General features: G+C 34.8%; 1 protein-coding gene across 2 annotated transcripts in view; it reads right to left on the reverse strand.

Moving 5' to 3' along the window:
• SNTG1 (syntrophin gamma 1) overlaps positions 1 to 21,893 on the reverse strand; it is a 156,912-nt gene extending 135,019 nt beyond the window's left edge. For both annotated transcript variants that reach the window (XM_062568243.1, XM_062568242.1), the window contains exons 1-3: positions 21,837 to 21,893; positions 12,937 to 13,071; positions 1,410 to 1,466 (exon numbers count right to left, since the gene is read on the reverse strand). In XM_062568243.1, the coding sequence (XP_062424227.1) occupies positions 1,410 to 1,466; positions 12,937 to 13,071; positions 21,837 to 21,863 (219 nt within the window). In that variant the 5' untranslated portion in view covers positions 21,864 to 21,893. The remainder of the gene's footprint in view (positions 1 to 1,409; positions 1,467 to 12,936; positions 13,072 to 21,836) is intronic.
• Between the last annotated feature and the right edge of the window lie 1,364 nt (positions 21,894 to 23,257).

The raw sequence follows: 23,257 nt of genomic DNA on the forward strand, positions 1-23,257 counted from the left end.
AAAATGCTCTGAAAATGCAATTAATTCAATAAAGACCATCTCCCCAGTCACTTTTTAATTTATATTTCCCAGTGATATTTTATTTGCTAGTTTACCCAATACTTAAAAAATAATGTTATCTTTAGTTTATCCCCAATTTTTTATTCTAAAATACAACCCATTGTACTGTGTAACTAAAAAATCCATTTTTACTGAGTCCTCATGGGATTTGCTTTCCCAACCTCAAAAATCCTTCCATAATCAGTTATTTCTTATTACTAATTAAAAAAAAAATCTTCACTTGTATATTTTATCTTACAGTGACATATATTACTTTATCATTATTCAGTGAACAGCGACCTACAGTGACATTGCAAGAAAATAATTTTTGTGCTGTTGACTAGATTCCTGAGAAACTTTGGCCACAATAGAGCAATTAGTTTTCCTTGAATAGAGGTCTTTAATGGGTCAACAAGATAAAAGCAAGTGTAGCATGACATATTTTAAGAACTAGTGTTTCTATTCAGCAATATTCTTATCATTGACAACACAAATGCACATTAATCTCTCTTCTGAGCCATTTCTTATAAGGTCAGTTCTAGCAGATGTGCACAGGAAAGTCTATACTTTCACTTTATATGCATAATTTAAGGCTCTCTGCATTCACGTGAAGTATACTTGACTTTTCCCATGGCTATCTTTAGAGTGAGGAATGCTGTGTTTAGAAGAAAGATAAAATTAACGATGTGTTTATTATCCTGAGTTTCAAAGCTAAGGTAAGGTTTTCAAAATAATGGCAATACAGGCTCTTAGAATGGTTATAATGTAAAAAAATATATATTTTTTCCTTTCTCTCTCCATTCCTCCCTCCCTGGAAAAGGATCACCTACACTGCTGTATGTCCTTAAATCATCTTGAGGAAAGAAAAAGTATGGTAACATGATAAATCGCTGGAGTTGCCTAATCGCAAAAGCAAAATAAACAATATGAGAAAGCAATAACACTTTCCGTCCTATTAATGAATTACAGTGATTTAATGTGATATTCTTTGTAGGAGAACTGATGATGAACTTATTGGCTGTTCCATGTGCCTGACACTGTAATTTAGCCTTCATTAATAACAACTTAAATTAGAGTCCTGTTGAACAAAAGAATAGACTGTGCAGTTGCAAACCCTTTTCAGCTCTCATATCAAATCTTATTACAGAGTTGCTCAGCTTGAATCTTATGGGGTTACTTTTTCCATTGTCTACTGTTTCATGAGACAGTGCAGTTGCTGGTTGCCCTATTGTGACAGTTCCTAAGTTTCTAGAAAATGTTTGCTCTATTGTTTCTAGTCCTCTAAAATATAACTTCATTAAAATTTCCTCATTAAAAATAAAATTAGTTATATAAAAAGACACTGTGGAACAACAGACAAAAAATATTACCTTTATACTTAATCCAAATCCTCCTACAGTCTGTCTTCTAATTGTTACTGTTCTTTCCTGAAAAAAGTTAAATCAAAAAAGTTAAATTTAATATCTTCTAGCACTACATCTACATTCACATTTCACAGAAGGGATACTTCTATGCCACCCTCCTACATCAGTTTTTCTCATTACAATAAACCTGTAAATTCCTAAATGATACAATCCAATGAAACCTCTGCTGCAGAGGTAAAAGATGAAACTGGAGGAAAATCAGAGCTCCTGCTCTGATTAAGCACAAAAAAAAAATCATGTGTCCAATTCATACCTTACTGGTTACATCTACACTAGCAAGCAATAAGAACAGATCTGTAGCATTAAAACAGTCCGTGCAGAACCCAGCATCCACAACACATGCATTTGAGAGTCTTAGACTGGTCCTGTGGGCAGAGTGTGCACTAGAGGCTGCAGTGCCTCAGCTGTGCTCCCAGAGCACATTTTCCAGTTTAGTTTCATCCAAAAGGAATAAAGCTTGTATACTCCAAAACCACTCAGTGACATGAATCAAAGCATAAGTACAGATAATCCAGAAACTCATTTCAAAGCACATTCCTTATCCAAACTTAAGGCTAATGTAAACACAGTCACCATTTAACTTAACAGCTATGGCTTAACAAATCGTAACGGATGATTTAAAGGGTGTTTTTATGGACAGCATTATTTAAAGCATCCCATTTTTTTCCTTTTATTGCTCATCCTTAAAATTTGTTACATGTACATCGCAGGCTAGTATCTGCCTTAGACATTAACAAACATTAAAAAAAGACAACATTAAACAAAAGATTTTTTTTAGTCTTTTGTGTTTGCTTTATTCTCAGGGATCATTTAGTATTAGTCAACTTGATTAGTAGCAAAAAACCTCTAATGACATACAGATATATGCAGATACAAACATAAATAATATACATAGACATACATGCAGAATACATAGATAGGCATTTTTATGCCCTCATTGCTATATGTGTTCTGGATTTTATACTTATTACATTATGTGTGCTTGCGTAACACAAGTGTGCGCATGTATTTTATCTAAATATAGACTCATACATCTCAGCACAACCAGCAGAGATCACCAGCGTCACTCAGATTTGCACAGACTTAAGAACCAATATTCTGTCAATATTCTTTAGCACATGAATACTTGACTATAATTTGGTCTGCAGAGCTATCAAGTAGGATTAAGAAGCATAAGGCATTCTTCTATCAGATATCTCCCAGTAACAGAGAGTTTGCAAGCCCTGCAGAGCACTTATCACCTTGTTCATGTGCAGGAAGGAAAAGCAGGAGGTAGCTCAACCACATAACAGTCTTGGAAAATTGATGCTGCTGTATTGGGGGGAGGGAAATAGAGTTGCCTTCTTTCTTTTCTACATTTGTGATAAATATGGATTGTGTAACTGCAGAAAGAACAAGCATAAACTTATTCAGCATTTCTGATGGCAAGACAAAAAAAATTCCTTAAAAGTGATTTCCCATTTATTTATTTGCATGCTGATATTTGTAAATATTTAAAAATTTCTATGGAAGAGCCATGCAATTTTGTTGTTAGCTAGCCACAGTTTTCCATTTTTTGGAAAATATATTGAATTGTATCAAAAATTTTATTTTTATATTTATTACCCACAAATGAACTCATAGCATGGCAGTACAGAAATACACAGCTAAGCTGCTCCATCACTGTGCAGAGTTGCTCACAGAGACCAACAGAGTCTTCTTGGCTCTTAGCCCAGACCTTCTAGGAAGTAATTTCCATGCTGAAACTGGATTCAGACCACAGAGTTATTTCACCTCAGACCACAAACTACCATCAGGAGGTTTCAACCACAGGTAGTGCTGTGGACAATATATTCAGTTTAAACTAATACAGGCCACAGCTTGATGTGTGATCTAAACTAAGCTTCCACATAAGAACATGAAATATGGTTCTACTGGTTCTATGGTTTGCTGCTAGCTGTGTTTTTCCTGGTGCTTGGTATTGGCTAACCCCCCTTCATCTCCAGCTCCAGGCTCTGATGAACATGTAGCTAAGAACAGAAATCTGACTTGAAATGCATTCTAAAATTTTTTGTTTACATGTTCAAATCAAGTTGGAAACACTTGTGTTATTTAGAAGATGTTTAAAAATAACAATCTTTTCAGAATTAAGGTAAAGTGTGATAATAGCATTAAATTAACCATGAATGGAATAAAGAACAACATACTACAATTAAATTTCAAAAGAAGTAAATGTGCATCAGTGAAGAACACAAATTAAGACTTGTACTTCATTACACATCAGTAGTAGCTGTAAATTAAACAGCTGCATCTGAAGATATTCTAAGCTAGGGCTATGCTTTTAAAAAGTCTAGCAGAAAGCTGTCCTGCAAAATAACAATGATATCATTTTTGATCTCTTTCTCAGCAAAATACACACACAAGTACACACGTAAAAAAGTCAATAAAATATTCTGGCTTTCACCTAAGCTAAGGCAGAATCATGTAAGGTCTGACTTGGGCCATCTGACAGGAAACTGGAAATATTTCACATTGGAACCTGGCATTACAGTTTAGTGGAAGAAACGCATGCTTCAAAAATACCTTGCCAGCACAGCAGATTCCTAAATAGACACAATTGTGTAAAAATAACTACACAGAATGGAAAAATAAGAATTCAGACACTGTCATTTTCCAGCAGAACATATGTTATCACACTGTTTATAATGATATATGTATATTTTTTCTAGGATCTTTTCTAGCTTCACTGAGAGTGAATATTTAAATATTTCACATTTGAACTGTTACTGAACTGAACTGAAATTTAAGAACATACTGTAAATTAGTACCACTCTAGTTATGTTATCTATAATTAAAATAAACTATATTTTACCTAATGCTAATAAAACACACTTCTCTGTCCTAGAATGAAGAAATATGTTACTTTGGCATATCCAAAATACTTACATATTCTTTATAGCATAACATCTGACAATTAAAATCCCCCAATTTATGATCTTTAAACCTATAAATCAGAATTATATATGAGTTATATACTTCATTAGTAACCCATCATTAATAATCTAATAGCCTGTGATTACTAAACTCACATAAATAATACAGTGAAACAGCTTCTCCAGACTGCCAGAAGCATCACACATTTCGTACTGCCAGAATCTTGGCTGACGATTGGGTCCTAACTCTGTTCAGCAACTCTTTTTCTCACCAAAAATTTAGAAGAAAAAAGAATAGGATTCATCTAACCTTAACCTTAACCTAAGTTAAGCCACCTAAAATGTTCTAAAGTTATGTATCTGAAAGTTATGCACCGGTCAAGCCTCGTTTTCCTTTGTAATCAGTAAAGAAAATTAAATACATTAAATCCAGGTAAGTTATAGCTGGTGCATCCCTTAGGCGTAAATCATCTTTGAGCATTATCTATGTCCTCCAGTTAGTACAAAGCCTAGATGTCAAATTTACCTGTGGAAAGATGAACCCTACCTCAAGTCTGACTAAGTATTTTGATGATAGGTACCAGCTTTGAAAAGTTTTGTTAGCAAATTCTTTTATCTGAGTTCTTTTTTTTTGTAGTATGTGTCTTGTGATAGATTCACAAAAAGCATCATCTTCTGTGCCATTTTCACCCAAGACGAACTGAATAAACTTTGTTTGCAATTCAATATATTTTTAATGTAAAAGAATATGTTTACACAGTATGATTAATACAATAAGGAAGTCTGACCAGCAAATGGAAACAAATAATTTACTTCTGATGTTTTTCATTAGCATTTAAAATGAACAATAAAAATGCTTTTCACTCACCTAATGACCTTCTTTTTAAGTTCCTAAAATGCTTTATAGCTATTCATGAAGAAAATGTGATGACAGCTCTAGAAGTTAACACATTTTTTACAGGAAAAAGTGGTCTAAATATTCTGATTCACCCTTTACATTGTTCCAGTTTAAAGATGGTGCAGCTCCACTGAGTCTAATAATCCATTTAAAATAAAATCTAACTAAAAGTCAGCGTCAGAAGTAGGCTGTCCTATTAGTGCTGCTCTTTGTTTACACAGGGTAGTATTGTACCATCGAGTCTGCAGCGGTTCTGCAGCTTCCAAAACAGGTTCATCTCCCAGCTTACACAAATAAAACTGATTCTGATGAAAAGCTACCTAGTTTGATGCAAAGACCAAAGGAAATGTCTTGTGAGCTTGCTATTTCATTATCTCATTTTTAACCACTTTACCACATCACATTAAACAGAGGAGAAGTTAGAGCTCCTAGGATCTTTTCATGCAAGATTCAGAGGAGCATTTTAGAAGCTGCTTCCTGGAAGACAACAAAAGTACCTATCGTTTTACTGAAAAGCTCAAAGCCATTGCCAGGCTGTCATTATTTTCTATGCCTCTAACTCAGAAAATTCTTCATCCACCGAGCATATATTCATTGACTGGTAGATAGAGCTAACAGTTTTGCCAAAAATCGTCTTCCTCAAAGCTATTTAGTGAAAGAAAAAGCGCTATTTTATAGGCTTTCATTAAAGAAGTATTAAAATTTCTCTGTAAACACGCACCTCACCTTCTTGAGATCACAGAAATCATCTTAAATGAGATAAAAGCGAGGAATGACTATGTCAGAATATAAAAACAGTAAATAATGAAGGAGGGAAAATATGGAATCCTATGTAACTACAAACTACTTACATAATGTCAAGGGTTAGTATTACTTATAACAGTTAAAAACTTAGGACACACACAGAAAAGAGTCAGAGATTTCATACTAACTAGAACGTGTTGTAAAAGAGAGTTTACAACACTGTTTAATTTATTCTTAATAATAATGATTAATTAGTAATATTCTAATGTATTTATTCTGTTAAATATAAATAGTAATCTAGTGTGTTCAAATAATTTGCCTCTGTGGAACTACAGAATTGCACCTGAACAAAAGAACCAAGAAACTTCAAAACATTTCATAATACTGACTTAACAGGATGTGAAACTTCAGTTTTCCATTTTCAAGCTTTTAATCAAAATATAAATGTTTTATTTTCAGTTTGGGACACTTATGTGTATGTTTATTCTTACATGAGTAAAAGTATGCAAGGTAAGATGTAAAGAGTTAATTTGTCTAAACTCAGACAGAAATCAAGAACTCTGTTACGGAACAGACATAAAGGCATTATAATTGTAGAAAAACATGGAAAAAATTAGAAAGTTGGGAAAAAGGAATAAACACCAAGATGAATGAAAAATAGCACAGTGGCATGGAAAACAAGAGGAAAAAAAGGTGGAAAATGTTAGAATACATTTTTAAGAAAGAAATAATGAAATATATAATCAATGCATTGGCAGTAGCTTTAGAGGTCAAATTCTATTAAAACTGAAAGGCAGTCTTCAAGGCCATACTCTCATGTAGCTTAGCTGGCATTAATAATCACACTGTATTTGGATGGAAGTCAATGACATTTTCTTTTCTTCATGCATTTTTCTGAAGGAAGATTTTACATCCTCCCTTTGGTAAGGCTTTGCTCTTTTTTACTAACATTTCTTTGGATTAGTTCATGTGAACAATCAAACTTTGCAATCAGTCTGAGAAGGTGCAGGACACGGTTCACATGGTTTCAGGTTTGAAGCAACTGCTGCGTGATACTCCAAGCCTATCTCCTGCCGGGAATCTCCTTGGGAATCCCCTCGCCCTGGAGGCGCGGGATGCTACGAGCCCTTGTGCTGCACATGCTGTTAACACTGTCCACAACGAGCAAGAGCAGCCGACCCGCCCCTTGTGCTTCCCCTTCCCACCCACACACGCCTAACAGCAGAAATGTCCACCTCGGGTGCTGCTTATACCCGTCCTACTCCAAGGCTGCCAGCTCCATTTTATCCAGAACTACTGCAAGGCCCAACATGTACATTCACGGAGAAAAGCACAAAACCAAGGTCATATGGATCCAAATTCCCCCAAGACCTGGTAACAAACATACCATCATAGTTTCATGACAGCTGTAGTTTCCAGCTACTCACATCGTACACTGACGTCGAGCCACGCTTTGCCTTTTCTGTCTTTTAGTATTCGTCTTTTTTTTTTCCTTTAATGAAAGAAAAAGCTTGATTCCTAAGAGAAAAGGCTATTCTGTCCGAAATTTGAGGTAACAAATGGCAGTCTTGTGTTTAAACTTCAGTAGATTGGCAATAAGTAGATTGCTTATTAGTAGATTTTATTTCCTCAGTAGCTGCAGAAAAATAAACAGGTTTGGATTGTCCCTAAATACTGGGATTTGCATCTACCTGCTCCAGGTTTCATTTAAAGGTTGTCCAGATTGGCAAGAAATAAAAGTTTTCCCAATCTGATAGATATTTGATGGAGTCTGTGAAAAAAATTGATTCACTCCACTGAATAACTTACTGATACTAACATGACAAAAAAAAAAAAAAATCACCATTCTAACTGGTAGCTTTGCGAAGGCAACAAAAAGAGAAAGTGCTTGAAAGGTGACCTACTCATTTGCCTATTTACAAATTCCCAGGAAACAGAGTTTCACTTTGGCACTGTTCATATCGTCCAATTGCATGTCAGAATCAAAACAGCAAATAGATATAAAAATAAATACAATACAGCAAATAAACCAAAACCAAACATGAATTATTTTAAAATTCTCCTTCTGCTTTCATTTTTCTACCTACCAACTTTGCTAATGTTAATTGGACTTGTTTTACATACATGAAAATACATGGAAAGAAAATTTTAAACTCTCAAAAATAATGTTCCAAGGTAAAAGTTTAAAATTCATTAAGTATCCAAAATTCTAAAATGTGCAAGAAAGGGAAAGGCAAAAACATCATCTGACTGGTCAGACAAGTCACAGTTAAGTGACATATTCTGAATATATACTTACAAATGAATAATAGCTTTACTATTTAAATAAAAAAAATAGGAAAAAAATATGGCTCTGTGTGAAGTTTACAAACTGAAAAGCTATCTCCAAAGCAATTATTATTTTTTTTTAATATCACATGGAATTGTATAGAATTATAGTTCAGATAAAATATATATCTTTACAAGAAAAAGAGGAATGGTTGTGTGATTAGTAAGGGTACAAATCAGATCTGACTACAGTTCTAGAATTTAACTCATATTACTTTCTGACCTTGCAAAAAAAGCTTATTGATAAAAGTGTTTTATCTAGCAAATGAGCAAATTATAGTCTGTAAGTCACATTCAGATACATTTGTATCAAACTCAGCTAAATCCTTGAACAGATGCTATAATACTCCAAGAGAACTCTTGCTCTATAAATTTACAAAAATGTGCATTAATTTTGTATTAATACTGAAAGCATGAATGATTCTCAATTCAATCTCCCACAAAGATCCTTAATCAAAAAACACTAAAAGAATTAGCAGATGTTTAATTAAACAAAGCATTACTACATAACAGCATAGAATTCGTTTACACAAAGTGAATGGCAGTGATCTGTATCTTTTCATCAGGTAACTTATTTCAGACAATTCTATGACTTTTCAGTAGCATCTTTAATTTAAGAAAATTATGCAAGAACACAAAGTGTCCTGATGACCAAACTTAGCATTTCATCATCTGCTTGAAATCTTCTGATCTTTTAGAAAAAACAGTAGTTGATTTGGATCATCCATCTGGTTGGACAGTACACTGTCATATCCTTGGTTTATGGAGATCATATGCAGATACATGCGAGTAGAAAAAACTGCTTGTCTGAATAAGGATTAGCAAGCAAATAAAATCTATTAAAGAAGAAAAAATTATCACCCCCTAGAAAGGTAAATTACTTTTAATGATAAAAGACAATAATCAGTTTAGCTGAATTTCAGATGTTCACAAGAGGTGATAGAAATTATGACTATTCAACTACATAACACAACAATTGTAAAGATTAAATCTTCTCCTATGAATGAGCCTATTGAGAAGTCATATTTCAGATAAGATGCACAATATTTTAGCAGATTATTTTCTCTCCAGTAATTTTCATCAAGGTCATATCAGGCCATCCTTTTTAGACCACTCTATTGATCTGTGTGTCTAAAAGAACGGGGTTTACCTTACCACACTTTGCCATCTTGAACACCATGTAGCAAATGTTTATGATGTTAATTTAATGTAATTCAAGGAATTTTTAAGGAATTATATAATAAAAATATTCCATACTTCTACCATCAATGCTGAAGTTCAAACATGGTGGTAATTCAGCTCTTTTTAAGGGTTTTTTTTTTTTCCTCAGATGAAAAGAGTAAAAATCCTGACTGGTCTGTACCACATGTAACTCTCATGGAGATTTGTGAAGATTATAATAAAGCAATCATCTGTTTTATAATTTTGCAATATCACAATTTTGTGACATTTTATGAGAGTCAGGAAAAAATCAACAACAACAAAAAAACACATCTGACCCACCAGTGACCAGCCTTATGTTCCAGTTTTCTCATGCACCGACTCATGGATATCCTCAGTATACACATAGCTCATAAACCCAGACATACACCCTTGCGTACTGTAAGATCTCTCTCCAGGCAAGGATTTCATTTGGGTTACTACAGACATTGTGTTCTAGATCCTGACTTCCACAAAATGTTCTCATCTCACACTTTGGTCATTGGCATCGGTGCACAAATCTGCATCAGGTACCCATCAGTTGCACAGTGCTGAAACGAGCACATTTCTGTCTCTCCAAAAGCAAGTCTTTCACGTTGTGTCCATAAAGAAATCTATTGGTGCAACTGATGCTTGGATTTAGATCTCATCCATGACCGCTTGAACAGAAATGCCCGAGGGAATTGCTACAGGCACAATGGCTGCGGGAACCTCACTAACACTAGCATAGATCAAGTTCTAAAGAAAAGGAGATGCTTTCTTTTTTGGAGTTTAGCACTTTTAATGCTATGCTGCTTACAGTCTTTTCTAGATTTTATTTTCTTGCTCCAAAATGTATATAATGAAAAAAGAAACAAGGTTTCTTTTCTTCTCTGCCGTTTTGGGAAATTAGAACCATTTTTGACTAAAAATTAAGTGTTCTAAATTAAAAACTAGGTCTTCATCCCATACACTCACATAGTCCACTAGGTCCACTCATTTCATTTACATTATCCCACAGGATGCAGATCAGGATACCACTGAAATGTTAAGCACCTGCTTAAAGTTTGACCTATGCAGAAGAGCACCCAAATTGCTTCAGACCTAACAGAGTGAAAACACTGTTCTGACTGGGAAACACAATAAGAACATTGGGATGTGCAGCAGTGAAAAGTAAAACTTATAATCAAATTATCGGAAGACTATTTATTAAGACAGATCTAAAAGGACTAAAATAGATCTAAAAGCTACGGTAGCTACTTGTCTATAAAATTTAACAATGCTATTGTTCCTCAGTTAGAAATTATATTTTTATCTATTAGAGTCTTATTCTATGAATCATTCCATGCTTGTTTCTAATCAGACCACTTGCATAGCAGAAAGCATATAAAAGAAAAATAGATATGGTCAGTCATCTATGTGACACCAAGAACAAAAAAAATCAACCACACAAAATAAAAGTTAAGAAAAATAAACAAAAAAGCAACCTAATAATATCAGGAATAAAAATGGTGAAAAAATGAAAGAAAGAAAGCCTGTGGGATTTGTCTAATTCATGCTATGCAATCAAAGCAGATCATTTTGATGATTTAAATGGCCTGTGACACAAGGAGAGTTAACTGTCCATGAAATGCCAGTCATCCTTAGCTAGAATGAATCTACTGAGTCAAGACCCCATCTTAATCCCAGAGGAAATCAGGGAAGAGGGCCCCAAAGTTACTAGCTTAACAATAATGCTGCCAAGAGAAAAGAAACTCCTCATCACTATATTAATATCAATCTGTTAATGAGTTATGCATTCAATATGCAAATAAAATAGGGGCAGGATAATCAATGAGATAAGTTATTCACTATTTTCTACAATGCTATTGTGGAACTAAATAGGATAAAATTGTAAAATCAAGTCTTTCTATGAAATGAAAATTTATTAAATATGCATTTCATGAAGACATTTAAATGCTAGGTTCAACAGAAGTAATAGTTATTACAACACATTAATTAAAGTCATATTTTTGAGTGATAAAGTCTTTTAATAAATAAAGTCAGAATGCGATTGGTGGAGCAGTAGTGCTGCAGGTGTGCTGTTAATTGCCTGAGCATGAATTTAAGATTTCTTTCCACCTGCACTGCTAGAGGTCCTGTATGTTACTGAAAGAAATAGTACACTTCGACAGCTTAAAAGAAACTTCTACATTCCATATACAGAACATCCATATTAGTAACTTTGACATCAAACTGTCAAAAGTCAATAAAAGATTTGTCCACGCAAATTAATCCAATATATATGGACAGCGTGAAGACAGTGTGTCTTTCTTGCTTCAAAGGAAAACTCAGAAACATTTGCCTTGAGATGCTGGATGTTGTCAGTGGATCCTCCTATATATTCGCCACTGATCTTCTACAGTGTTAGCATTACTAATGTTTTTATCAATTTATTTCTGGTTTATATTTTGTATCTTTTTATTACATTTGTATTTTTAGATATAGGAACACTGAAACAGCAGCAATTATTTAATAATACAGAACCTAATAGTGGTCAGACAACATTTGCATAAAAAGCTATTACACCACTACGCCTCACAAGATTTAACATGAAAACCTACGACAGTTTTATTCAGCTTAAAGGGAGAACAGAATGTTCATAATTTTTTCCAATAAATTGTAAAACTATCTCTATAAAATACAATTATAATACCTATAAAATGCCTATGGAAATGAATTGTAAATGATTTCCATTAGTTTTTTTTTTCTACAATTAAACAAAGAATTACAATACTTCAAATACCTACAATATTATTTTGTATAACATTTTACAAACCTTCCAAATAATTGTCTACAGAACTCAGCTTTTTACCTAAAAAATTCAGTATGAAGCTTCAACAAGAAATTTAATACACTATGTCAATGCAGTGTACAGTAATACATAACTTACAATATTATACTGATTGAGCTGACCTGAGGCTTGGTTAGAGGCTGCTTCAACCAGATACCCTCACTGCATGGACTGGCAATGTGCATGAAGTTTGGTGTTATGCCACCATATCAAGCAACCAAAGCTCCAGAGGATAAGTCAAATAATTCCTGCACCTTGATCCTTCTGTGCCTTGACATAACAGTTACTAGGTGAACGGCTCATCAACTCCATATACATCACTCAGATATCTAAGTACACTGAGGTATTTGTATCCATAGGAAAAGACATTGTTTATTGTATTTAGCGACTCTAGGATTTGAGGACGAATGCAGTGCTAAGATCCAGTCTCAGTAGATGATATATGAAAGTAGACACAGTGTTAACTGTATGCAATGAAATATCAAGCTGTCAGAGCAAACACACAAATGCACACATATACCAAGTATTTTTACTTTATTTATAATTTGCATCTTAAAAGAAGAGATAAAGATTACTTACACCAGAATAGAAAGGCTCACCAGACACACAGATCACATCCTGCTCCTGGATCATCAAAATATCTTTGGCTAAGTGCAGTCGCACTTTGAAAGGTTCCTGGTTACCATCCTGCAGCAAACAAATCCCTGTCTTTGTCTTCAAAGGAAGGAATAGAGAAAAAAAGAAGTTATCTTAGTTTGCAAGTTGCATTGCCAACAACTATATTTTGAAACAGTAATTGACAGATCTTAGTTGAAAAATCAGTACCATGACCATAAATATGTCAATGCATATCCAAAGCTATTACCATGGATCACTATTTATTTACTGTGCTCAGACTACAGGATAATAATGGTGAGGGTAGCAGGTGGCAAAAGTTAATTTTGGTATAACAAAGCCTTATTTTGCCCATGATGAATTAGGGAAACTCCTGTCATTAGCTTAAGGGTAGCTACCCTCACTCTGAAATGAGATGAAATAAAAGCTGATGTTCCTGCATATTACACCAGTTTGAGGAAGAATAATACCTCAGAAATAACCAATTCTCAACATATCTAGTAGTAGCCTACTTGAACTCATTGTGAGCCTTATCTGTGAGCAGAACACTGATTTAGGCTTTTACGCTATTTTTCAAATGAGGATCTGCATTTAAGAATAACAAAAAAAGACATCAAAGAATGAAACTTCCTCTAGTAATTGACTTCATGCTCTGCTTCTATATTTCATGTTTCTGGTTAGAAGTCAGGAATTTTGTAGGATTCTTCAATATACAATAAATAACTTTCCATCGACTTAACTGTGACATTGTGGCAATTATAACAGTTTTTGGCATGACACATAAAAGGTTTGAGCAGTCACCACCTGCAGCAGTTAATAATATTTCCCTGAAGGATGTAATGGAAATAACACTCCTTATACATTTTGTAAAAGTCATATTGGTAGGGTATTTTTTTGGTATAAGAAACTTCCTTACAAATCATCTAAAAATTAATTATTACAATGCATGTTTTAAAAATATTATATATCTATATCTATCCGAATATATATACATACATATACATATATATGCATCTCAGAAAGAATTCTTAGATAAAAATGATTTAAATTCTTGGATTCAGCAATGCCAATAATAAAACTCCCAGTATCATCATTCAGGTCAGCTTTCAACCTACAGGTTGTTACAACTTTTGGGGGGAATGGGTCAAGGAAACAAAAGTCTTGCTGTGACCTTCTCGGCTGAGGATGACCTGGCTGAACTTGAAGACTCCACCTCAGGTAGGAGTTTGAAAAAAACATTTGAAAGCTCTCCCCATAATTTGCTCTCGGGAGCAAATTATATCATATCTATAACATGCAGGAAAAAAAAAAATCCAGTATGCAGTTGACAGTAGGCAAATAGCAGAAGAAAGCTCAAACTGCTCTTGCCACATCTTAGGGAAGGTGGAAGGTCGAGGACAACCTCTAAATAGCTCCATACAATATTTTGCACTGACAACCTGTGTTCTGTTACTTCTATTCCATGTTAAGCAATCAGACTGATGAGAGTATTTTCCCTTGGACACCAGAATCATATCAGCATAACTTAAGTCATATCTTTGAAAGTGGCTTTGAGGTTTGTTTTTATTTATTTTAACTTAAATAACAGGATGCAAACATGAAGAGTTCTACATGCCAAAATCACACTGAGGTCAGTGGACACTTAGCTCAGCAGGCCTCATGCAGCCTTTTTCTAATATGTAGGTGTCTTTCTCTTTAAAGGATGAGATAGAAACTGACTGCTATGGGCAGAACAATGAAATAAATGGATCATCATAAGAAGCTATATTTCAAATACCACTAAAAAATTCCCTGCCATAGAATAGCATGCATAAAATATTTTGTCATTAAAATAAAGAGAATGAAAAGTAATCAACTTGTCCTGCTCCTCCTCCTTATAACTTTTCTGCATACAAAATAAGAATACTCTTATTTCCATGAGGCATCTAGTGACACTGAAAGTTGAATATAGAAAACTACAAATAAATAAAAGAGGCTCACTCATAAACACCTATAACTATAAAATGCCTTTTTCCTGCAGAAAAGTTTGCAGATACACCTTTTTTCTTCCCCCTGGCAACGGGGTAGATTCTGTCTCTGATACTTTGCTTTTAGTAGCGCTGCCTTGCCTGACTGCACATTTCTGATTTGGTCAATTACCCTATAAAATCTCCAAAGAAGCTTTCTACACAAAGCTGAGGGACTTTGTGGGAATTAAGATGCACATAACCATATCAGACACAATTAGGCATTAGAACAAAGCTAGAATTCAAGTTCATTTGTAAACGCATGTGGGCAGTTTATTCACTCTGAACAAGGAAATCAAGCATGAGAAGAGCAAAACATTTTGGACCTGATCACATACACTCAGAGATCTTATTTACATCACACACTCTAAAATGTAATGAACCATGTTAATGTTGTAGGGCTTTATGAAAGTTGGTCTGTGATATAGTTAAAATTTAAATCTTTAATTATGTTACCTCCTTCCCTCTCCTACCTGACAACAGCATTAACAACTGCGTAAAGGAAAAGTTCCCAGAAGATGATGGTAAGCATGTAGTTTGGTTTCATCAAAAAGTTCAAAATGAGCCTTGCACATAAAGGTTGCCATTTAACTTTTTTTCATTATGTTTCACTTTCGTCTACTGACTTTTTTTTTTCCCGTTGTTTTTTTCCTGAGGATTCAGTAAAATGAACCAAATAAAGATAGGAACTCCTGCACCCTTACCTAGAGTTACAAAGCAGGGAACATTGCCTGTATATATGCTTTTCTGTAAAATTACAGGGCAAATCAACATCCATCCTCCACATGGAACAGTCTGGCTGGAGACAGGCTGCCTTGTCTATGCTCCTGCCACCTCATACACTTGAAGGGCTTAGATGGGGATATGTGTGGCCTGGGGTGAGGAATTGTGGTTGATTGTAGCTTTTGTTCTTATTTCTAATTTTTAAGTGATTCCACCAAAAGACTGTGCTAAAATTTTCCGTTCAAGCCTTCTATACTTCACCGTGTCAGAGGCTCTGCCCTATCCCTGACTTTCAGCAATAAAGCAGCATATAACACATCAGCTGAGCTATGGTAACTGTCAGCGTGAGGTCATGCAAGGCACCCTCTTTTGCTCAAACGTATGATAAACTGCATTGCCTTACAACAGACATGGATGGACAAAAGTAATTCAGCTGATAATATGACACAAATATACCTTGATTGTACCTTTGAGCCTAAATTTTGAGCAACATTTTCCTGCTTACATTTATACCTTCCTATATTCTTCATGCTGTTTGGAGTTAGGCGCCTGTGGTAAAGAGGGTGAGAAAACAGACTGGTTGAAGCTGCACATTTATGAAGCGGATGAGGTTGGCTAAAGAACGGATAAGGAATAGACAGCCATGAAATACTGAGTCTGTGCATGGGAGAGAAGTGGATGACTTCAAGTAAAAGCAATGCTGAAGGAAGGTAACTACACCTAAAAGACAGACGCAGCAAACTCTGCTTCTGCAAAGTACTGCCTCCATGAGCTGATGTTACGACTTTTTCAACCAGGTTAGGCAGGAATATCGACTTGGCAAAAGCTGATGTCCTTAGCAGGAGTTCAGGATCTGCTGCTGTTCCTAAACTAACACAACTAGCAGGGGACTGAAAATGCATGATTCCTCCTTTGCTTTGCTTTGCCACATCAATCTGTGCAGAATTTTCTACCTCAGATCATTAGGAGAGAATCATCCTTAAGGCAGACAGCTTCTACAAAGTCATGCTCATCACTCTTCTACAAAGTCTACAAGGTCACACTCAGATCATTATTAGCACCCAGGCAGTGAAAAAAAGGCCTTAAAAATCTTTTTACACTATACCATGATGTACACCACATGGCTGGATGGACTTTGTGTAAGATCCGGCCTGAACAGCTTTGAAAGATATTTATAAATATTTATGTACTACAAAGAGTTTGGTGTCATATTCATGCTCTTCACAAATATTTAGGAATTAATTTTAGAGGAAGTCCAAAGAAAAGCTACAGTTAATACATATAGGCTAGCAGCATGATCTTTATTAAATATATTAAAAAATAAGTAGTGTATGAAAAGAAACTTTAAAGTTATCTACTGTTTTCAAAGCCATTTTTTTTGCAGGACTTCAAACAAAAATATTTTTTAATTTATCTGTCCCATACAAGGATAATGGCACACTTTCTGCTGAAGGATTTTTTTTGTTTACTTTTTTCCTTTTTTTTGTTTTCCTTGTCAATTATGACAAGAAAAAAAAAACAATTTTTTTTCAGTGTTTTAGTGACAAAGAGACTTATCCAGTATTTCAGGCCATTTTAAATATTATCTGTTTTCAGCAGATGAATATGCATTTTTAATGCTATTTTATTCTTTTTGCCCTATAGCAATAAAACAAATCAGTTTAATTTTCTTTCAGTTTTGCAGGGATAAGAAGACCCTGACAGTTCCCCAGATACCCAAGTGTTGGCAAGTCCATGAAGGAAAGGAAGAATGAAATAGAAAAATCTCCAAACACTTTCTCATTTCAAGATGGCCCGAATTTTTAATTTCTGTTTTGGCTGGTATGTCCTACAGCATAATAAACCTCTGCAGTGCCCTGAAATCCAATTGTACCATGAAGAATCTGATACCAGTAAGGAGAAAACTGATACCAGTAAACAGCAACTGCTTTTAATAGCAGAGATAGTTCAATTCTGATGGATACCTACACTTCCAGACGCTTAGTTGTACTGAAGCTGACCTCTGAGCATTTGGAGATATGCCTGTCAGCGTTACACAATGGAAAGTATAATAATAGAAAAGGAAACTGAATCAGAGTTATCAGGTGGTAATGGCAATGAATGAATACTGGAGGCAGGAATATGTGTCAGAACCACATAAAAGACATTTTTCAAATGGTCCAGCTACTCATTTGGTGGGAGTGTTGCTAGTGTAGGTAGAAAGCACTTACATTGTCAAAAACTGGAAAGCAGCCCAGATACACACAGATTTTAGTTTGTCATTCAGGTCCTAAAAGACAGCTTCAAAGCTTCTACCAGGAACCAACGTTTTACAATCAAAAGGATAGCAAGGTCTTTCCTGCATGTGAATTCTACATGCAAACCTGAAAAAAAGGTTGGATTTGAGCTTAACCTTCCTTCTCTTTGATTGGTCAGGTGTGACTATTTGGCTATGGCACTCTTGATAAGTTTCCTCCAAAAAACAAACTTTTACAGAGAAATTTCTTGTTTCATGCAGTCTTATTAATTCAATATGTAAATGAGACTTTTGGAAAAATATATATATATATATATGTATGAGGTTCTTATTGAACCAAGGTATTTCTTTAAAGAAAAAAAAATACTTTTTGACACTATAAGAAAACAAATGTTGGCATTTGAATTGCCAGTGAGTTTACTAAGACTGGATTCAATGGGGGGGCCAAGAAATTTGAACGGGCTGATAACAGAAAACTGAAAACTAATGTGAACATATGCACGTTCCTTAGTGTTTCATAAGCACAAATCTTAAGTCTCCTATCATACGACATTCTCACAGGCATTGTAAGCAAGTTCCCTTTCATTTTCTATCTTGTGATTTTGAGAGTAAGTTATGAGTTGAACCTGCTTTAAAAAAATGAAAGCATTAGAAATCCCAGCAGTGCTATTTGATAGCATTTATAAAAACAGAAATCACCAGCTTAGGTTGAAATGTATAGACTATAAATGGCATAATAGCCACCAGGAACAGCTCAAAGTAGTATATGACAAGATTTATGAAAGAAAGTCACGAGAAAGTCAACATTCTGCTCAGATTAAAACACACACTGTGAGTAGCAAAAGAGGGCAAAGATAATTCCCAGGATCTTAAAAATAAATCTGTGAACTACTATAGAATGTATAAAATTATTAAGTTTGCAATGTCTAAAAGAATGTATGATCCCACCTTACAAGTTCAAATCAAAGATAAGAATCCTTTAAAAGAGCAAAGGACAACATTATATGTGCAGATGAATAAATTTATTCATCTATTCATCAGCCTGAAAGCAAATGGGATATTTATTAATTTAAATAAAGTGATATCAAGGGGGAAAAAAACAAAATTAATAGAAGTAAAGAATAGTTTCAGAAGTTAGAAAGCAGGGTTCTGCTAATGCATAAAATATATGTTCATAAAATATATGGAAAATACCAATTTGCAAAAAACTTAAAGAGTTTCTAAGAGGAAAACACCCTCCTATTGGGGTTATAATCATTCCAAGTCTTTGGTCTCATAATAAGGATATTTGCAGTAGAGAGGACTTAAATATGTCAGAGAAGGAGGTTATCCTCCAAAAGATAATTTTCTGAATATAGAATCCTGATTCTATATTCAAGAAAACAGGAAAGAGTTTAGAAAGCCCAGTAGCTCTATGATTTATACTCTTGGAAGGTTCAGAAAACTGTGGATAGGGGCTAAAATAGGTGTTGGATAGACTTATGGCTTGGAAATCATTTAATAGTGCATGTGTGGGATATTTTGTTTCTTAGGCTAATTGAAACTTAATTCAGACCACATACAACCATTAGTAAGTATGGTGATGAAGTACCAGTGAGCAGTCTGAGCCCAGCTCAGGCCTTTTGGGAGAGCAATCTCAATTCCTCTGCAGTGGTGGTAGTTACAGGTCTCAGGAGAATGGGGAAAGAAGGGCAATGGATATTCAGAAGAAAAACCGAAAACACACGGAGAGAAGAGGAAGGCCCAATAGCCAAGATGCCTCATGACAGCTTTTATTCTCATTATCAAAAACTGCCTAGTAACTATTTTCCCATATAAGACTCGAAATTATTTTTCCTGAATACAGAGTATGATTGAGAATTTGATACAAATGGGAATAGAGGGGCAAGAAGGCTAAAAGTTGTAAATGCACTGATCATAGCAGACTAAAGTGACAATATCAAGTAATTTCTTAAACCTTGGATAGCAGCAGTTCAAAGGAAGGCACTCACATTAGTTGAGGTGCAAAAATGGACCCTTCTGAAAACCAAGCAGTAAATGAAACACAACTACTGGATGATGCCTTACAATGATAATGCTGAGGTTTTAGTTAAAAACTACATTTTGTGAAAGAATAAAGCTAGCTTTATTCAGGCATTTCATGAAAGTAGGTTGAAAGTCTACGTTTTATTAACATTGGCTTGGGAGGGAAAGTGTAAAGCATTCTAGTTTTAGAAGTTTCTCAGAGGTGGTCCCCATGGTATAAAGCTCATTTTATAGAAGGCAGATAAACTAGGATTAAATTTGCCTCATTTAGTTTTATTAATCTAAAAGTTAAAGTTGCTAGTTTAGATTCTCCAGATCATTGAGTCATCCTTTCCTTCCATTGCTTATAGCAGGAGCTCAAGCAAGATGGAAATCTTGAGAAATTTGGGTGAAACTGACCCTCCCAGTAGAAGCAAAATACTGAATGAAACAAAAATGTCAGTGTCCTTGTACTGTAAATGCTAAGATGGGACTCACATTGCAGGTCATCTTTCTGTGTTTGCTGTTGTTGTTATTGCGGCTGGGCTGGAGTAAAGTTAATTGCTACTAAACAATCTCTACTAGCCTATAATATTAATAACACAAAAATCCTCTGAAAATAATGTGCATCTGCCTCTTCTGCTCAATAAATGCATTCAAAAAGAACCAAAAAAAAACAATCTAACTAGCAATGTCTTTTTCCAGGCTGGTAATCATGGAGATACTGTATTATCTCCTTGTATTATAGAATTTAGATCTTAAAAGACTCTTCTGAGATAGTAAAGTCTGTTGCACTGCATCCCAGACAACCATCATAATATTCTTTCCATTGGTAAGTTTCACTTCAATATCAGTTTTTGGTCTCACTACTCCTTTCAAAATACTGCCATGTTTTAATATCTTGCAGCTTCTCCTCCTCTTTCTTTTTTTTTCGTTCTCAGGCCAAAATTGCAAAACTGTTCTTTAGCTGCAATGAGTTCTTGGTCATACTGCTGTTCTCATTCCTCCACTTCCAATTTCCTATTACAAAGTCACGGAATTATGGTCAAATGCAAAACTGCAGTCAGGGTTTTCTCGTTCCCAGTCACAACTTCATAAATATTGTTTGCTATTATCAGGTTGTAGGTAATATTCATTATGTTTTAATCACAATAATGCACTGATATCACTATCTAACTTGTTGTAAATGGTTCTCATGGTGCCTCAATCGCTAAAGTTGTGAAAACATACTACGACAACCATTTAGTAAACATGATGTAATTTATAACATCTACATGATGTCTTTTTTAACATCTACAAAGTACCTCTCATTTACTTTCTTTAAGGCAAAATTAGTATGACTACAGAAACTCAAGCACCCCCCCCAGCTTAAGTGGACTGCATATTACAAAACTATACATATTTTAGAGTCAAATCAAATGAAAATTGCATCTAATTAATTTTTTTTTTCATTTTGGTTATGTTCACAGCCTCTCCCCAGATGCACCCTTTTCCTATATTCCTGCCCTTTCCCCTTGATTTTCCTGAACACTGATAGACAGATACTGGCTCTATTATATATTTCTTCATGCACAGACTTTCAGACAGGCACTTCACTAGGAGCAAAACTCACACAAAGCGCAGATCTCTGCACCTACGCCGAGCCCAAAGAGGTACACTGGAGTGGACAGAGGCGAAGGCTGATAATGAATTCACCTCAGTAAATCCTTTCAGATTCCACTACAAAGTCTGTTAGCCACCATAAAGGATTCAACTGAGTTGCATTTGATTGACTATGTAAGTCCTCCCATTTCAGGGAAAAAAAAAAGACTAAAAAAGGATTTTACATATAATAAAGGATTAAGGGTACATTCATTTTGATTCTCGTATTTGAAAAGAAAAATATCTGATCCTACCTCTTCACAGGCGGTCCTGAAATCCATGTGCTATGACACAGCAAGTGATATTTGTCTAAAACAGAAAGAAAGATTTCATTACAATAAAAAAGATATTGCAAAACGTAGCAGTCATCTCTCTGAACTGAGCAGAAGACAATTGCACTAGTCTTTGGCAGATCCAGTTACAATCCTTGCTTAAAAAGAGAAATGAACAATGTTGCAACACGGTTAGGAAGGGTAAGGTGCTTTAAGTTGTTCTTTGGTTCTTATAAAGCACACAACCTGCTTTCATTTAGAATAATCAGAGGAATGCTCATATTCCCATCAGCCTCCTTGCACAACACATTCAAACTTTCTTTTCTTATTGCAGAGGTGAATTTATTTTTCATTTCTTTTCCAAACTTAGAACATTTTGGAAAGAAACATCCCAGAAGGGAAAGGCTAAGTGCTGTTCTTCAGAATGCTCCCTCTCTACTACAAGACTGACTTTTTCTTTTATTTTTCTTTTCTCCCCTAATTACAAATGTGCATGAATACCTCTTGTCTAACTAAATTTTATTAACGTACATAATCTCTCCAAGAAAGCCAAGTCATTTAATAACTTGCCTGCTTTGCAGAAATACTTACAAGGTAAAAAACAAATGCTAGAAAAGTCAAGAGTATGTGAGCACACCGGCAAAATGTCACACCAAATCCTTTGATTATTACTTTCCTAGGCATTTACCTAAAGTGTATTCATCCCAGTACACGATTATGCATTCATCTATTTATGAGATAACGTTATTGGAACAGGCTGTTATCAGAGGCTAATAACAGTGTCCTACTGCTGCTTCTGCAATAGAAATACTGCTGCACCAACCAACAACATTTCCAGGAAACCCTTCCTGGGCAAAACAGACCTTTCATTTAATGGAAGGAGAAACTAAACCTGTAACAACAATCCTTTCCATCAAGCATTTTATTAGTATTCTGAGTAAACTTCTTGCATTCGACTATTTCTATAAATGTAGTACTCAAAGCTTCAACACAGATTTTGTCTGTTTTAGCCTAAGTTTAAAATACAATTTAAAAACTATACCTTACTTAGTACAAAAATGCAAGTTTTAATCATTAAAAAAGTTGCTTAATTTGTTTTGTTTGTGTTTTATTAAACTCAAGAACCCACACATATATAGGGTTAATATTCTGTATTTACGTAGCTGTTTTGTTCACAATTCCACAGCCTGTGCTTTACACGGATATCAAGTAGCACTAGCCTAGTTTGGCTAGGTTATAATGCAGGGACTTGAAAGGAGCACATTATTATTTCCGCCTCATCTCAAAGACTTTCCTCTCTGATGGGACAGTCATTGTGCAATGCAGTATGTTCCCTTGCCATTTTTATGATCCCTCTTTCCAGGTTCTGAGTGAACTGAACTTGGAAGGAGGTTTTATTCACC

This window comes from Rhea pennata, chromosome 2, assembly GCF_028389875.1.
Source record: "Rhea pennata isolate bPtePen1 chromosome 2, bPtePen1.pri, whole genome shotgun sequence".
Taxonomy (NCBI): Eukaryota; Metazoa; Chordata; class Aves; order Rheiformes; family Rheidae; genus Rhea; species Rhea pennata.